The sequence below is a fragment of the Eumetopias jubatus genome, unplaced genomic scaffold (assembly GCF_037043125.1).
Source record: "Eumetopias jubatus isolate StellerSeaLion01/CBP00866 unplaced genomic scaffold, mEumJub1_p1.0 scaffold_10, whole genome shotgun sequence".
NCBI lineage: Eukaryota > Metazoa > Chordata > Mammalia > Carnivora > Otariidae > Eumetopias > Eumetopias jubatus.
Genome location: NW_028274816.1, coordinates 82,011,243 through 82,029,813, shown reverse-complemented (window position 1 = coordinate 82,029,813; position 18,571 = coordinate 82,011,243). Strand labels below are relative to the sequence as shown.

General features: G+C 51.8%; 1 protein-coding gene across 1 annotated transcript in view; it reads right to left on the bottom strand.

Annotated features, from left to right (window-relative positions):
• NPLOC4 (NPL4 homolog, ubiquitin recognition factor) overlaps window positions 1–18,571 on the bottom strand; it is a 62,236-nt gene that overhangs the window by 8,917 nt on the left and 34,748 nt on the right. The window contains exons 12-13 of the mRNA XM_028112371.2: window positions 16,948–17,108; window positions 1,343–1,414 (exon numbers count right to left, since the gene is read on the bottom strand). Coding sequence (XP_027968172.1) covers window positions 1,343–1,414; window positions 16,948–17,108 — 233 coding nt within the window. The remainder of the gene's footprint in view (window positions 1–1,342; window positions 1,415–16,947; window positions 17,109–18,571) is intronic.

Below are 18,571 nucleotides of genomic sequence, written 5' to 3'. Positions count from 1 at the left end.
GTTAGACTTGTAACCTCCCCTTAGAGCATGACAGAACCAAAGTTCACTAGGCAGTCTGTGAATATCCCAGACACCCACAGAGGGGTGTAGGGCGTCCAGCACCTTGTCCTGTGTTTAAGCCACCCCCCAGCCAGCCTGTCTCAGGTCATCTAGCCGATGCCCGGACACCTCCACAGCAGCCCAGGGAATGTGGCCCATGCCTTCTCTTGCCTGAAACAGCAGACTGCTCATGAGGCTTGATGAGGGGCTGAGCACACCAGTCTGGACACCTGCTCTCAAGGGACTGCTCCAACCTCGTTCCACAACAACAGAGAGCTTGGCTATCACGAGGCAGAATGTTCTTTCACAGCCAAACTCTACTGACACAGCACACTAAGCAAGAACTCGGCTCTTTTGTAAAAAGAAAGGGGTGGGGAGGCCACGGGGAGAGAAGACCTCAGAAAGCTGGCTTTAAATCATGCCGACTCCTCCTAAGTGTATGTTCCATCAATCTGTTTTCATCTTAATTACACCCTAGGTAGTCTAAAAAACAGATGCCTTTACGGCCTAGGTAATAAATACGTTCTCGGGAGCTGTCAATTGGAATGGAGCACCGATGGGCTTGGCTCTTGGGGACCCGCTGCTCCAAATGCAATGATATTTTACGGCCTGAATCACATGCCCTTCCTGAGTCCAAATGTAGCCCGAAGAGAACCTGGCAGGCAGCAGTTAGGAAATGAGCAGCCGCCTGTCCCCCTGGGACAGAGCTGATTGCTGCAAATGTGTTGGGCATTCATGCTGGAGCCCTCTGCTGCCCTGTGGCCTAGGGCCACACCTCCATGAGCCCAGCACACCTCCAGAAAGCAGCCGAGACCAGGACCGTGTGGTCGCAGCCAGCTGCCTTCTGGGCTCCTGTAGATCCCCCCAGGAAAGCACATACCACCTCACTCGAGGACAGTCACGCTGGCTGCCCCTGGGACTGTCTCAGGTGGAGGGGCCCACCACGAGCCCGGCTCCGACAGCCGAGCTGTGACCAGGGTCGCACCTACACATGCCGCACACGGCGCCATGCTGGGCTCACTGACCTCCAGAGGCTGCCTGGCCAGGTCGGTGGTCCTTTGCTACACTTTAGTTTGGGAGAAGGGAAACCCTAAGTTGTACTTAAGGAAATAAAAAAACTGAAACTAGAAGAGAAAGCCCTTAAAATCGCCCGCTTTTCAGGGATGACAGGAGCTCAATGATTCATCTACTTCCTGGGTGCCTGTCCTGGGCCAAGCAGAAGGGCAACTGTCCAAGCCACTGCTGCCACCCTCACCTGGCCCCCACCCGGCCACCCAGGGTGTGGTGGACGCCGCACACTTACATCTATGATCAGATACTCCACGGGCAGGGGCCGGGCCAGCTGGGTGATCTCATTGCCAAACTTGTCTATGTCCTGAAACAGGAAACAGAAGTGAGCGGCGTGAGTGAAGGTGTGCTGACCAGTGATGTGGTTAGTCTTTCACATATTTGTCTTACCTTGTCAATGATTATGAGTCTTGTTGAAGTCTATGAAAGGCAGAGAGGAAACTATGAATGTTTCTGCTACGCATCCACCTTCCGTCATTGCCCAGAGCTCGGTATGACGGCCGTAACATGGAAAGCAGCCGTGCTTCTGGCTAATGGGGAGTCTCCGCTGGAAGCGTGCATCACAGCCCCCTGCCCAGCACACACATGAGGCCTGGTACTAACACTGCCCTGTGTGAGCAACACACGGGCCCAGGGCTCCCTCCCGCCTGCCCCCCCGCCCCCCCAACTACACCCGTGCCTCTCCATCCTTCACAGGCACTCCTCAACCTTGGATCTGAACGCTAGCTCCTAACAATCCTACTCACATTTCTGAAACCCGATTTAATATGTGTTCGTTCATAAAACAAATACACACGCAAATGAGTACACACACACACAAATACGCAAACATGGAAAACCCCCACCAACAATCTGTCAAAGTCTAAACTTGTTTTGCTCTGTCAGATGCACAGAACATAAAGTTTAATTATGGGGAAAAACGGCCAGCATATGTTCATTAATCATAAAATGACAATTATATCTGATTTATGTCAAACATGCTGAGTTCAAACAGAGCTCTAGAAATAAATTCATAAGAACCAACACTTTTCATTAAAGATTCTGTGAGAGGGGGTCATATTTTCTATCTAAATCATCACTTAACATCATATAAATCATTCACTGAGTCATATATAAATTATACATCCATAACTTCCAATTATGGGGCCTTCCATAAAAGTTTACATTTATTAAAGCCCTCAGACCCGAATGGATGCCAAGCAGATCCCCCTGTGGCCTGCAGGATGACGCCAGGCCACCCTGGCACATCCCACCTTTCCACGGACGTCAGAGGCGCACACCATCTTTCGAGACAACCTTCACGGGCTGTTCCTACGTTGAAGCAAATCGATCATCCTAACAGCAAGTCCAGAGGTCCTATTTGGCCCAGATCCTTTTGTTTAGAAACTAAAATTCCTGGTCTGTAATACATCTCAGTTTACCCATGCCTTCCCGACCTTTCCTCAATTCACAACTTAAGAGAGCTGCCAACCAGAACTTGCCCCTTTGCTCTCCCAGAAAATGGTCCAAATCTGCCTAACCAGCTAGCTACGCAGGAAGCATTAGCACCCCATCAAAGGACACATTCCTGGAAACAACACACCGCTTCGTCGGTCTGCCTTCCTTTGAAGTTGGAATTACACTCCAGTCCATCTGGATAAGTCACTTGTCCTCCATGCGCTGCTTCCTGCAGCGGTCGGGGTGGCCCAGCTTTCTGTGGCTCCACCAGCTTTGGCAGGGGCAGCCCGAGACACGAGCTGGCTGGGTGGGTCCTGGGGCCCCAGAAGCAGCAGTTTCTCGGAGGAGATACGGTAGGAGGCAGGAATCAAACCCAATCAAACTAAACCACCACTTCCAAAAATACACGTTTGCCCCTACAAGAAATAACCTGCAACAACTCATACATAATTAGCCCATCTGGAATTCATCTTCAAATCTAATTAAGCTCTAATATGCAGAAACATTCTTCCAGCACCTGTTCGCTTTCATCTTCCCCTCTAGGGACTTTTCTTGTTAAATGCCCCTCTCTCTCTTTTCTGTGTCGTGCTATTCTCTTTCATATTTAACTACCCAACTGTATCTCTCTGCTCCCCATGAAAATAAAGGTGTTACATCCCCCTCTGTTCCCCGGGGGGGAAACAGGTAACTTCCATCTCTCCCCTGTGCCTCCACGTCGACGTTCTTGCCAGTCAGGCCCCGGTCCTATACAGCATCTCAAAAGCAATTACTTTTTATGGGCGTCAGCAGATGTCGGCTGGGGGGAGGAGGGCCTCTTAATTCCCAGGTCGGCAGCCAACAAAGCGTCAGCGGTTTCATTTCCACAGGGAGCATGCCTCTGGGAGAGACCGGGGCTGAGGCCCCCAGTGCCCCGGCACCTGCCGCGGCCACGTCTGCCATGCTATCGCGGAGAAGTCCTGGGACCGGTCCGTGCTTGTGCCAGGACAAGGGCAAGCTCCACTGACTGGGGGCGCCATCTTGCTTGGAAAAGGCAGATGGAATCCCTACTGTATTGTTCTTCTCTTGAAAGAACCAGCAAGAAGGATCACAAGTGACACCAGCAGCTTCATCTGACTTCACAGGACAAAAAAAAATCCAAGTTCTCTGAGCAAAGTTTCTCAAAGGATCCCTAGGAAACAGTCCTGTCGATAAGCACCTACACAGTGTCTGTCGATGCATACAGAACTGGCAACTGACATGTATTAGGTGCCGGTGGTGCACAGTCCAGGCTAGAAACCATGTGTCTACAACCACTGGGTCCCCAACGCATGAGGACACCAAGAACTAACAAGTGATTCATGTGCCCGAGACTGAGAGCCTGGTAGCGGCAGAGGCGGCGGTTAGAGACCCAGACCAGCCACATCTCAACTCAGGAGCTCAGCATCGGAACTGGGCACGCTCTCCCCCACATGGTGCTGGTGCCGTGAGGTCACACATTCCAACCACACTCCTCCCCTTGTGGGGACACTGTGGCCACAGACCCGGGTCCTGACAGCACTCGTGCTGAGCAAGACTTGCTACCTCCAAGTCAAGGGAAAGAACAGGTACCACAGGTACCACAAAATCCTTTTTCCTAGACTGGGATATTATGCCAATATGTTGTTCAGAATCTCTTCTCTTATTGGCAATTTCTTTCTTCTTTTAAGATTTTATTTATTTATTTGCCAGAGGGAGAAAGAGGGAGAGATCGTGAGAGCACAAGCAGGGGGAGTGGCAGGCAGTGGCAGAGGCAGAAGCAGGCTCCCCGCTGAGCAAGGAGCCCGATGCGGGACTCAATCCCAAGACCCTGGATCATAACCTGAGCCGAAGGCAGACACTTAACTGACTGAGCCATCCACGCGTCCCAGGAATTTCTTGATTGATAAATGTTCCTGAATAATGCCCATTATGTAGCAAACATAATCTCCTGTAATTAAAACATTTGTTTAAAAAAGCTGAATGAATGCAGGGTCTTACCTGATAAATACAAAAACGTATTATGGAACTACAATAAACAGACAAGCACTAGAAGGGGGCGCCTGGGTGGCTCAGTCGGTTGAGCGTCTGCTTTTGGCTCAGGTCAGGACCCTGCGTACTGGGATCGAGCCCCACATCGGGCTCCCTGCTTAGCGAGGAGCCTGTTTCTCCCTCTCCCTCTGCAGCTCCCCCTGCTTATATTCTCTTTCTCAAATACATAAATAAAATCCGTAGAGGAAAAAAAAAAAAAAAGCACTAGAAGAAAATGTAGGTGTATACATAGTTTTGGAGTAAAGAATTATTTCCTAAATATGATGACAAAGGCAGAAATTATAATGAAAAAGGATCTTTTTTTTTAAGATTTTATTTGAGAGAGAGAGCACAAGCAAGGGCAGGAGTAGAGGGAGAGGGAGAAGCAGACTCCCCACTGAGCAGGGAGCCTGACACAGAGCTTGATTCCAGGACCCTGGGACCATGACCTGAGCCAAAGGCAGATGCTTCACCAACTGAGCCACCCAGACACCCCAAAAAAGGATCTCTGAAATCAGAAACTATCTCAGCTTCTTTGTAGGAACAACTCTAAAGAAAATGACAGCCTTGCATGTGTTTGCAACATGACAAAGGGATAACATACAGAGACCCAACAAACGATGTAGAAACAATGACCCGCCTCACAAAGACCTACGTGCCGCCCCCGCCAAGGCAATTCACAAGGGACACAGGTGACTCTGGGATGAAGCGGGTGCGGAGCAGGGTCCTGAGAGCGTGGCAAGGGCAGGGTGGTCTGCAGCCCAGCCTGGATGTACGAACTGTGCCACCTTCTTGGAGATTTGGGAGAATGCATTACCCCTGAATTACAGCCCTCCTTCGACAAGTAACACAGAGCACATGCCAAGAGTGAGGCATGGGATGGCCCACGAAGCACAGCAGAAAAAGTGCCAGGCACTGGGCCAAACCCAGGTCCCTCAACAGCCAGCTCCTGGAAGAGGGACCCCCCCCACGCCTACGCGCCCTCCTCCCCACAACCCCCGGGACCGCACCCACCTGCCCCACTGCCTCCCTGTCCTCTCACCTCCTCCAGAGCTTCCAATGCAGGTAATGCCAAAAATGGCTTGCTTGGCTTCATTCCCGTCCCACCAGGCCAGACCTCAAACACCAAACACGGCCCCTGGCTCTCAGCGTGCTACTCACTGCAGCTTCTGACTCCAGCGCCTGCCCACTCACCCCAGCCAGACACCTGGCTCCAGCCTGGGTTCCTCCCTGCCATCCCGGGGCAGCCCAAAGGCCACAGGGAGTGGACACATGCCCCTGCATAACAGCACCAGCCATCTCACTGGGTTCCCCCATTCTGTGCCCCAGAATGACCTTCTACAACAGTGACCTCCTGCCCGCAACCTTGTTTCCAGCCCCCTCCTACCGCGCCTCATACTGATTTCAGGCCCACCTCACATCTCCCCCCTCCTGCCCTCTCCCAGCCCGGCCACTGGCACATGAGGCTTGTGCTGCGAAATCCTCCTGCCTCCACGTCCCATCCAGCAGGAATGTCCCAGCACCACCGTCCATGTCTCTGTCCATGTTTTCCCATCACCCACCTCACTATCTTCGTACACTGGTGCTACCACAGAGCCTCGGCTCCCAGACGCACCGTGCCCTCCTGACGTGTGGGCCCTGGATGGGCTCCCCCAAGCTGGCTTTCATTCTCCAGGTTCTGTAGCGCCCTGCCACACCACACTGGGACAACCCCCCAGTCGCCCCACAGACAGCCTGCGAGGAAGACAGCAGTGTGACTTGTCCACCACTGTTGTCCCAGGACCCAGGTGCGACACCTGGCATCGTCTCTAGGTCTGGACTGAGTGAAGAGGCTGCAGACCCACTGCTGATACCATTATAAGCTCACCGGCATCCACGTGTGCACGGTGGGTATTGCAAGGGCAGGTGACGAATGGTGTTGGGTGCCTATTTTCCTACAACCAAAAATTTCTGATTTTCCACGATAAACATTGGATTTCGTATTAGTAAAGTGTCCCATATATTAACCTGGAGACAGACCTGCACTCCTGGTTCACATGAAACTCTGAACTGTGACACAGCCCCTCGAGGCCCTGCTGCCCGTCCCCGGCCGTCCCCTCACCTGCCGTCTAGACGCTCACTGCCAGGATTCCAGCAGCTCCACCTGTTTGTTGCCTCGCTCTCAGCTGACGACTGGCTTGCCCCAGCCCAGCACACTGGTCCTCCAAGACTCCCAGTCCCAGCCCTCCGCCAGCTGCCCGCCAGCTCGGGAGCTAGGGGCCCACGTCCGCTCCCACCGGCCCCTCCCTGTCTCCGGATGCCCCAGAGCCCCTTTCCCACACCAGGTCCTCTCCCACCACCAGTCACCCCTTGCCACAGGACCGACGCCAGTAGCACACGCATGCGGTTTACTTCTCTTACGTTAAAAAAAACCCAAACAAGAAAAGTGTCTTGATCCTACTTCCCACACCAGCACCGCCCCCTGCCCCACCTGCCTTCCCAGCAGACTCCGTTCTTCCCCGGTCTCTTTTTTAAACGCATGCTAACCAGCCCCACATTCTCTACACTAGCTGCTCAGGGCTCTGACGGTCACGTGGTGCCGACAGCACCCCCATTCTGGACTTGTCAGCACCATGTGACAAGGAAACTCTTTCTCTGCTTGGCTTCCAGGTGCCCCCCGGCACCCTGTGGGTGCACACTCAGTCTCTGCTGCGGCTCACCTGTCCGTGTTGAAGGTTTTTTTGGCCCTGGATGCTCGTCTCCACCTCTACGCCCCAGTGATCGCATCCAGGCAACAGCCCCAAACACCATCCACACACCACGCCTGCAGACCCACCTCCAGGTACACCTCACTCTCCCAGGCTGCACGCTCGCCCACCCCTGACCAGAGGGTGCACCGAGGCACACCGGGAGCGCTAACAACATCCAGGAACAACTGAAGTAGCTATCATACATATGATTTAGCCAAATATTCAATAATGTACTCCTTAATCTCTATAATCACCATACAAACAGACCTAAAACAACAGGAAAGAAATAAGAAAGAAGTATGCCAGATGCAAACAGTGGTTACTGCTCACCAGGCCTTCCTCATGTTTTTTCTGCAGGATCAACCACAAACACGGAAAACTCTAGCTTTAAATTATGAAAGGAACCCACGTGTAGAGCAAAGCAGCAGAGAGAGACAGAAAGGAACAGACCACACTCCACACTCCTCCCCTCCACCCTGCAAACCCCCAAGATAACCCATGCCGAGCAGCGGCTCAGGAAAGCACCTGCTTTTACAAACAACAGGCCTTGGATGTCACTGCAGTACCCCCGTCCCCTCCTTCCTACAGTGTCACAGTGGCTCTAGGTTACACCTCCCCCCTCCCCCCAGCCATTCTTTGCTGGCTGCATAGTACCCGCCAGGAAACACACATCAGAGCTGTGGACAAGCACCAACCACCCTCCCAAAGGACCCCCGAGCTCTCCAGGCCTGTCCTCTGTACAAACACACACATAGGAACATGTGCACAAACACCCATACACGCATCTCCATGCTGCATATACAGGTATATGTATAATTTTACATTATGAGTTCTATCCCAGATCTTTTTTAAGTTAAACTGAATTAATTAACATATACTGCATTATTAGTTTCAGAGGTAGAGATCAGTGATTCATCAGCTGTACATGACACCCAGTGCTCATCACATCACGTGCCCTCCTTAATGCCCATCACCCAGTTGCCCCATGCCCCCACCCCCTCCCTTCTGTAACCCTCAGTTTGTCTCCTATGATTAAGAGTTTCTTATGGTTTGTCTCCCTGATTTCATCTTGCTTTATTTTTCCCTCTCTTCCCCTATGATCCTCTGCCTTGTTTCTTAAATTCCACATAGAAGTGAGATCATATGATAATTGTCTTTCTCTGACTGACTTATTTCACTTAGCATAATACCCTCTGGTTCCATCCACGTTGTTGCAAGTGGCGAGATTTCATTTATCTTGATGGATGAGTAGTATTCCGTGTGTGTGTGTGTGTGTGTGTGTGTGTGTGTGCATCACATCTTCTTTATCCACTCATCTGCTGACAGACAGCTGGGCTCTTTCCATGGTTTGGCCACTGTGGACACTGCTGCTATAGACCCTGGGGTGCAGGTGCCCCTTCAGATCACTGCATTTGTATCTTTGTATCCTAGGTCTTTAAATAATCTTCAAGCACATGACTTCCATGGCCACATAATATTCTACCCCAGAGATATATTCTAATTTAATGCCCCATTATTGGACTTTAAGATTGCTTCCCATTTTTGCTATCACACACAACAACATGATGAGTAGCCTCGGATGAACCTCGGTGCATGTCCCATTTGCAAGGCTGACTCTCAGCCCAGCCACAGCCCACAGCCCACAGGAGGACCAAGAGGATTACTTCCATGTTTGCCCTCAGAGGCCTCTTTGCTCAAACTGATTTTCCTAAAACATATGAGAAATGAGTGTCTCAAATCCTACAAGGCTATAAAAAATGGTGGGAAGCACTGCTACCGTGCTCTCACCAACAGGCGACTAAGCAGTCCAAGAAAACCACAACATGCCTAAAGCACAGGGATCACACAAGCTCCTGACAAAAGGGAGCTCAATTCTTGGGACGCCTGGGTGCCTCAGTTGGCTAAGTGTCTGACTTCAGCTCAGGTCATGATCTCAGGGTCCTGGGATTGAGTCCCACCTCGGACTCCCTGCTCAGCGGGGAGTTTGCTTGAGATTCTCTCTGTCCCTCTCTCAATCTGCCCTCTCCCCACTCATGCTCTCTCCTTCTCAAATAAAGAAAACCTAAAAAAAAGAAAGAAAAAAGGGAGCTCACTTCTTAAGTGCAAGAAATTTACAAGACATGGAAGTAAAAAGCAAATTTCCAACTCAATGAAGGGTACTACCAAACAAACAAACCCACAGCAAACTCATAGTTAATGATGAAATCCTGAAAGCACCTCCTTTACAGTTAAAAATAAGATAACAGGGCTGGTCACTGGACACTGTTCTGGAAGCCCTACCAGCAGGAGCGGAGATGAATGGGAAGGGAGAGACAACTGCCGTTCCTGGACAATACGCTCATCTGTGCAGAAAACCCAGAAGAATATACATGGAAATTTGGGGAGCCAGTAACAGACAGGAAAGTTGCCAAACATTTACCAGTTTCAAACAAGAGTTTGAAAACGCAATTTTAAAAAGACACTACCCTAACTCCCTGAGAGACACTTGGGAACACGGAACAGGTGCAGCACCCCCCACATTTGCAGGGGAACTCAGCAAAGAAAAGGGCGCGACGAAATCCTAACAAAACTTGTTTGTTTTGGTGCAACTTGCAGGCTAGTGTTCAATCTTCTATGCAAGAATAAAGGGTCAGGAGAAGTCAGGGCTGTGACCAATCAGGTACAGAGGGTAACTGTAGAGTCAGAGTGATGGCAAGCGCACGGTGTTGGTGCCGGTTGAGGAAAACTGGCCAATGGAGCAGAGAGGAGCAGAGAGACACATCCTGGGTGAGGGGAGAGCAGAGGACAGAAACACCACAGATCAACAGGGTCCAAAGAAGAGGGTTCTTTTCAATAAATGGTGTTCAGTTGATTATCCATATAAGATTAAAAAGAGAAATAAAGAAGTTGGGCCTCTGCCTCACCCCAAACACTGAAAACAATTCCGGGTGGGCTAAGAACCCAAATGTGTAAGACGAAAGCATAAACCTCCTACAAGGTGACAGACTATCCCCTGACTCAACTTGCTGAACCATAACAAGAGTCACAAAGCTGACCATCGTGAAACATAAAGCTTTGGCATCAAGATACCACAGACAGGAGGAGCCGTGCTAAGAGCTGTCACACATGTGACTGACAAAGGGAGGAGACGGAACATCGCGAGAACACCTGCAAATCAACAGGCAAAAGACACAACCACCCAGGGGAAAAAACAGGAAGCCAACTTGAACACACACATCCCAGGACACAAGAAGAGCCAACAACACACAAATAAAAAAGGAGTCTGCCCTCACTCAGCCTCAGATCGGTACAAGTTACGACACAATGATAAGAGCGTGTGGAGTCTGAGCGGCGGCTGACACCTGCACATGGCCGGGGGCCATCCTGGGGAGGGGGCCCAGCAAGTCTCTGTCAACCACAACACACAAGTCGCCTGGCTTAGGAAAACCAACTCAGGAGGTACAACTAGGGAGAGAAGCAGGGAAGTTGTAGCTCAACTGTGTACAGTGGTCACCTCATGAGAACAAGGAAGCGGTGGAGGCCTAGGAGGGTCCTAGGAATGTTTGGTCCTTAAACACCAGGTGAGAGACTGGGTATTATGTGATGCTGTACTTCTTAAACACGTTTTATAAATAATCTCTATTTGATATTTAATTTTAAAAACTTCAAAAGAGAAACAGATAGCAGTCTGATTCATCTACAGGGACACAGTCATTCATCTTATGCATGAAAGGGCTTCCTGAGCTTGTGCTGGGGTCAGAGAGCCTGGGTGAGGAACCTCAGGTGTAAGATACACTGAGCTCTTCAATGAGGACACCAGGTTCTGCCGTCACCCACAGACCCACAAGCTTTCCTGAAAAGGGTTAAATGAAATTACTGTCCAAATGCTCAGAATGGCATCCTCAGGTCCTAAAAATGAGTGAAAACATTGATTCTGCATTACAAAACATCACGTCACAAATGCATCCTTGTAAGACACGAACTTTGCGGGGGGCGGGCAACAACAAGCTCCAATTTCTCGTACTGGTTCCCAGCATGGGGTGGTTTGGTTTGTGAACATTTACTAACGGTTTAAAACTGAAGAGCCTGCTCCACAAACAGGAACTAAGGGTGAGGTCTACGAGGCTTTCAAGCCCAATCATTAAACACCATGGGGGAGGGGGGAGGGGGGAGGGGGGAGGAGGAGAAGAACCCCTACACAAGGGGCCAGGAAGCGCTTTCTCCAAGACGGATAAGGGCACCCCGCCCCACTGGCTCCCTTACTGCCCCAGACCTGAGAGGCACCCTGAGCGGAGCCTCAGCTGCAGTAGTCTGGAAGGAGCAGGTGCAGCAGAGCCACCGTCCCGTGCTCCACAGCCATTTCCAGATAGTGGCTGACGAGAGCACACCTTGTGCCTTGGGACACTGGCCTCTGCTTGCCGGCCCAGTGATTCCAGCCAGGGTTCCAGAGTGCCACGCCGGTGCTCCCGCGGACCCCACAGCCCCTTCGGCTGCAGCAGCTGTGCTGACTCCGAGACAGAGGAAGAGCGCCGAGGAGGAGCCAGGAGCCAGGTGCTGCTGAGCGGCCCACGCCCGCTGCCCCGTCCCTTCCCATTGCCCAGGCGTCCCCTGCCCGTCAGACATTAACATAGACAATGCGATTCCACACAGCGACTCAGCCTCTATTTTTTTCTGATGGGTGAGGAAGTGAATTCTTTGTTACAAGGGCTTCAAAAGTCCCTCTTCAGGGCGAGGCCCAAAGCTCCTCAGCCCCGAGACGTGCCCGCCCCACCCCGCCGGCAGTCTGGTACACTCTCGGCACTGAATGATCCTCAGGAAGACAAAGACTGAGGACTACATGCTACAGATACGGCTGGACCTGAAGATGTTAGGAAAGTGAAGAAAGTGCATCACAACAGGCCCCACGGGATGTGATTCTGTCAGGCAAACACACAGACACAAAGCAGATGAACGACTGGGTTCCAGAATGGGAGGCTCGGGGACGGGCAGCTAAGGCGTGCGGGGTTTCTGTTTCAGGGACAAGAGCGTTCCAAAATCAGATGGTGGTACACGAATATGTGTGAACATGCTAAAGCCCACCAAATTCTGTACTATCGGTGGATGAACTGTACTGTATGCGAGGTATATCTCCGAAAAGCCACTGAAATATTTAACTTGAAGGGCACCTGGGTGGCTCAGTCAGTTGGGTATTTGACTTTGGTGCAGGCCATGGTCTTGGGGTCCAGGGATGGGAGCCCCACGTTCGGCTCCCAACTCAGCGGGGAGTCTGCTTGAGATTCTATCTCTCCCTCTGTCCCTCCCGCAAATGAATAAATAAATAAAATCTTTTTAAAAATTGCTGGAGGGGCACCTGGGTGGCTCAGTCGTTAAGCGTCTGCCTTCGGCTCAGGTCATGGTCCCAGGGTCCTGGGATCGAGCCCCGCATCGGGCTCCCTGCTCGGCAGGAAGCCTGCTTCTCCCTCTCCTACTCCCCCTGCTTGTGTTCCTGCTCTGTCTCTCTCTGTCAAATAAATAAATAAAATCTTTAAAAAAGAAAATGTTTAGCTTCAGGGCACCTGGGTGTCACAGTCGGTTGAACACCCAACTCTTGGTTTCAGCTCAGCTCATGTCTTGGGGTCATAGGATCAAGCACCACTATCGGGTTCTGTACTCGGGGCAGAGCCTGCTTGGGCTTCTCTCTTTCTCTCTCTTTCCCTCTGCCCCTATTTCCTCCCCATGCTTTCTCTCTCCCTCTCCCAAATAAAGAAATAAATAAATCTTAAAAAAAATATTTAGCCTCATTATTGATTGGAGAAGTACAGGAAGAAGGCACTACTTGACCACACCCAGTGAGGGTGAGGGCGTGGAAACGGGAACACTCCCTGACTGCTGGCACCTGGTCAGAGGAAACCCCCAGATCCCACCTCCTCCCATTTCCACACCTCGGCACCTGCCCAGCCTCCAAGACCCAGAGGTGCTCGCACACACGCACCAGGATTCAGAGACCAGAGTTCGGCAGCTGAGGTACTCGTAGAAGCAAAACCCTACGGACCACCAGTGTGGCCCCGGCAAGGAGAACAAGATGGGCTGGGCTGCACCTTACCAGTGGAAACAAACGCACTCGAGTTCCACAAGGCCACGGGCACAGTGCAGGAACGTGAGGAATGTGAGGGACGGTCACACAAGAAATTACATCATGGTGGTCCCACTTAAACACACTCAAAAAGGGGTATACAAGCGGTACAAGAAAAAACAAGGAATGATGAACCCGTCAGAGGGAGCTCCCTAGGGCTTTTTTTTTTTTTTAGATTTCACTTATTTATTTGAGAGAGAGAGAGAATGAGAGACAGAGAGCACAAGAGGGAAGAGGGTCAGAGGGAGAAGCAGACTCCCTGCCAAGCAGGGAGCCCGATACGGGACTCGATCCCGGACACCAGGATCATGACCTGAGCCGAAGGCAGTCGCTTAACCAACTGAGCCACCCAGGCGCCCCTCCCTAAGGCTTCTATAGCACTGATAAATTTTTGTTTTTTAAGATTTTATTTATTTGACAGAGAGTGAGGGGGAAAAAAATGCACGCGCATGCGCACAAGCAGGGGGGAGAGGCAGAGAGAGAGGGAGAAGCAGACTCCCCACTGAGCAGGGAAGCCAGACTCAGACTCAGGGCTCGATCCCAGGACCTTGGGATCATGACCTGAGCCAAAGGCAGATGCTTTGCCAAGAGAGCCACCCAGGCGCCCCTCCAGCTGCATTTTAAAAGCTGTTAGAGAGTTGTGGGCATATGATGCAAAATTTCTGCAGCGTATGGGGTGGAATGTGCACGTGTTTAAACTGCACAAGGCAGCAGCCAAGCTGGAGACTTCTTAAGGACAAAAACCGAATCTCCCAGTCTTTCAGGGCCAAGGAGACAAAAGTGCAAAGTCTGGAGGACTATACTCTACAGAAAGGCAAGAATCAGCAGCAGACAGAGTCTTACACAGATGCGGGTCAGACCTGACCCGGCGAAGTACTGCATCAATGTAGTGGACAGCCCGTCACCCCAGTTCCCTGCTGAAGGAAGGGGCGGCCCTTTCTGGTGGAAAGGTCCTCCAGGGTCTGTGGCTCTTTAATATGCCATGACCAGCACACAACAAAAACTTCCCAAACACCCGAGAAGAAAAAACAGACAACAGCTGCAAACCCACAGATGATACACGTGCTGGACTCAAGGGTCTGAAAATACGTGATCACAACCCATAATTAGAAGGGGAAAAAAAATCAAAACTGATCCAGAAATGACAGATTTAGTACATAAGGACCTTAAAATGCTCATTATAACTGCATTGCAAATGTGCATACAGTCGAGTAGAGACCTATGAGCACCGGGCAAAAGCTGCAGCAGTGACAGTCACAGTGACTGGGCCACACAGTTTGCTAGCCAGGAGCGGCCACAGCCCAGACGCACACAAGTCAGCACGAACAGGCTGCAGAACTCAGCAACGCAGACTACCCAAAATGAAGCACAGAAAGAAAAAAAAATGATGGGACACCTGGGTGGCTCAGTTGTTGGGTGACTGCCTTCGGCTCAGGTCATGATCCCGGGGTCCTGGGATCGAGCCCCGCATCGGGCTCCCTGCTCAGTGGGGAGCCTGCTTCTCCCTCTCCCTCTGCTGCTCCCGCTGCTTGTGCTCTCACTCGCTCTCTCTCCTCTCAAATAAATAAAATCTTAAAAAAAAAAAAGACAAAGTGAAGAGAGCACCAGTGAGCTGTGGGATGACTTCAAGCAGCCAAATACATGGAGTCCCCAAAGGAGATGGAGGAATCAAAACCAACAACAAACCACCAAAACCAAAAAACCAAAAGATATTAAACAACTGGCATCCACAGAATTCTAAAGATGGTCCTGAAAAGTCTCCCAGCCTCCTCCCCAGGACTGTAACTAAGACAAGAACTCGTGCCCACGGACACGTTCCCTTACGTGGCAAAGGGGATTTTGCAGGTGTGATTAAGGTCACTAACCCACTGACTCTGACGCCGGGAGAGGACATCGGGCAGCTGTGCGGGCCAGATGGATCAGCAAGAGACTGTCGAGCACGCCCGGGCAGCGGCGGTCAGAGAAGCACACCCCTGCGGGCCTGTGGGGAGAATCAGCAGACCACCGTGCTGTGAGCAGCCACGGGGCTGGATGCCCAGGCACCCGGGGCCGCCAACACTGCACACTGCAAGTCATCAAATCAGAGCCCGACCAACACCACGGTGGCTGAGTGAAGCCCAGAGCCCGACCGGGGGGGCTGTGAACGAGCACACGAGGATGGTCTTGAGGCCAACCGGTGTACAGCTACTTGTTAACGGCAGCGACGCAAAATGAATACAGTGGCCAAAAAAATGACACAACTCACAGATCCAAGAAGCTCAACGAACCCCAAATGCAGGACACATGAGGAAAACTACCCAAGCACATCAAGACCAAGTTGCTAGAACGCAGTAATAAGAAGAGAACATAAGGGGCGCCTGGGTGGCTCAGTCGTTAGGCTTCTGCCTTCGGCTCAGGTCATGATCCCAGGGTCCCAGGATCGAGCCCCGCATCGGGCTCCCTGCTCCGTGGGGAGCCTGCTTCTCCCTCTCCCACTCCCACTGCTTGTGCTGTCAAATAATAAACAAACAAACAAAAAAAGAAATAAATAAATAGAAAGAGAACATAATGGGACGCCTGGGTGGCTCAGTCGTTAAGCATCTGCCTTCGGCTCAGGTCATGATCCCAGGACCCTGGGGATCGAGTCCCACATCGGGCTCCCTGCTCAGTGAGGAGCCTGCTTCTCCCTCTCCCTCTACTGCTCCCCCTGCTTGTGCTCTCTCTCTCTCTCTCTCTCTGACAAATAAATAAAAAAGAAAAAAAAAAAAAAAGAAAGAGAACATAAAAAGCCGCCAGTAGGAGAAGTCCCATTATGGAGGAAGGAAGCCCCGACGGTGACAGCCGGCTTTCCCACTGGAAACGCCCAGAGTCTAGTAACAGGGGAGCCAACCTGTCAACCTAGAATTCTTTATACGGTGAAAAGAGTCTTCAAAATGAAGACAAGGTACCCTTCAGACAGACAAAAGCGGCCTTGTGCCGGGAGAGACAACTGAAGGAATCGTCCAGGCAGCAGGCCGGTGCCAGAGAGAAACCAAGCCTGCCCAATCGGGAAGCAAGAAGGTGCCTGGCCCATAAGCAGGAACAACTGCCAAGCTGAGGAGGAAAACACTGTCCGGTCCTAGAGGGAAGCACCTAACTCCTACATGTTCAAACAGGACATTCTTCAATAAAAATAGCTTTTATAGCTCTCACAAGAAACAAAGATTTAGAAATGGACAATGATGTGTCTAAATCGTTAACTCACACTTTGATGGCCTGAGGAGAGCCCACGTACCGACCCCCACAGCTCCGTTCTTGACTCCTGCTGAGGCTCTGACGTACCCAGACTCCTTATGTTCAGAAACGGAAACTGTGTCTGTGTTGCAAGGGTTTGATGCGGTGTCCTATATCCCCAACCCCGTGTGCGCTCACTCTCCTTTTGGTGAGAAACCCCGGACGTGCTCTGGAATGTCTTTATGCACAAGGCAGGCTCTGAACTGCCACAGGGGACCAGCGGCTGGCAGGACCACGGAGTCTGACGCAGGTCAGCGTTCACAGCGTTCTCCGTCCGCCACTCCCCCTGCGCCTCAGTGGTCTTACCTTATAGAACACGTCGGGCACGTACTGCTCGCTGCTGGACTCCTTGGCGTAGCCGAGCTCGGGGGCGTCCTTGCAGGGAAGGAGGCACTCGTCACGGACCAGCGCCATGCACTGATTGGACACCTGGTACCCTTCAAAGTGGACCTGGTTGTCGGGACCACCTGCAAGAGAGAGACCTTCACGGAGAATCCACCAGAGGAGATTCAAGCCAAGTCTGTATGTGTTCCTCGTCACTTCGGACCCACAGAACAAATAAACCCTCAAGACTCTATCTTGGGTAGGAATTCAAAAGCATCTGACGGCAACCTGACAAGTGGCCTGAGCACACGGCCTGGGACGTGGGGCAGGGAGGCACCACCACAGCTCCTCCAACAGGTCTCTACTCCCCGCCCCAACTGCGTGCCGTGTCCTCAAGTACCAGGGACGTGAATGGCAGACAGCACCCCGCATCCCAGCAAACTTTTGCTCCTGAGTGGACGGAGCGGGGGGATGGAGGTGGACGAGACAAATGGTGAAAAACAGGCCAGTGTTTGTACCGTGGTCTCTGCCCTGCAGATGCCCGCACAGCCGCCACACTGTCTTCCAGCACCACACTCGGGAGGTGCGGACACTGCCCCCGAGCCGGGGCCGCTGCATTCACTGTGCCGTGCTCTGCCCCGCGTGCCTTTCACCCCTAACCTCTCCACCGCCACGCCATAAACCCTTCACCGCGACTTCAAATTAGGGACATGGATAGTGCAAAAGCCGCTGAGAGGGAACCATCCAGTAAGTTCAATGGAGCAGGCACCTGGCTGAGATCCTCAAGAGAAGGACCAGCACCCTGTCGAAGGCAGGCCCGGAGCGGAAGAGGGAAGACCAGACGGTGGGGACAGCTGACTTCCACCACCACACACACGTGCACTTGCACCATCGGGTTAGGCTCTGACGATGCGAATGTCTGTTACCATTTCCAGCTTTGGAGAATTAAAGAAAAACCCTCAACATCTCTATTTTAGTTTCTTTGACAAAAACAAAATAATTTACTGATCAGGGAATAGAAATTTTTTCCATCTGGCTTTCAAGCATTTACCAGAAACCAGACCTGGTGGCCAAACCACCAGAGAATGTGAAGGGCGGGGGCAGAACAGCCTAGGAGGGGACAAGCCAGGGGCCTGCCATCCTCTCAGCTTCACGCACCAGAGGCTGACAGTAGCCGGCTTCCAAAAGCGCAAATGGACTCCAGAGGCCCAGTGGACAACCAAGCCTAGCATCTCTCCGTCCCTCACTCACATACTCAGGGGAGCTGGCCATGACCACTCCCTGATGTCCCTAAGGCCGCAGATGCAGGGCGCATCACCCCCTGCTGTGCTTGGGGTTGGTGGGGGGTGGGGGTGGTGGAAAGCAACATCAGGGGTCCCTGGGTAGGGCAGTCAGTTAAGTGTCCAACTCTTGGTTTCGGCTCAGGTCATAATCTCAGGGTCGTGAGATCAAGCCCTGAGTCGGGCTCCGAGCTCAGCAAGGAATCTGCTGGAGATTCTCTCTCTCTGCCCCTCCACACATGCACTCTCTCTCTCTCTCTCAAGTAATTTATTTTTTTAAAGATTTTATTTATTTATTTCACAGAGAGATAGCGAAGAGTAGGAAC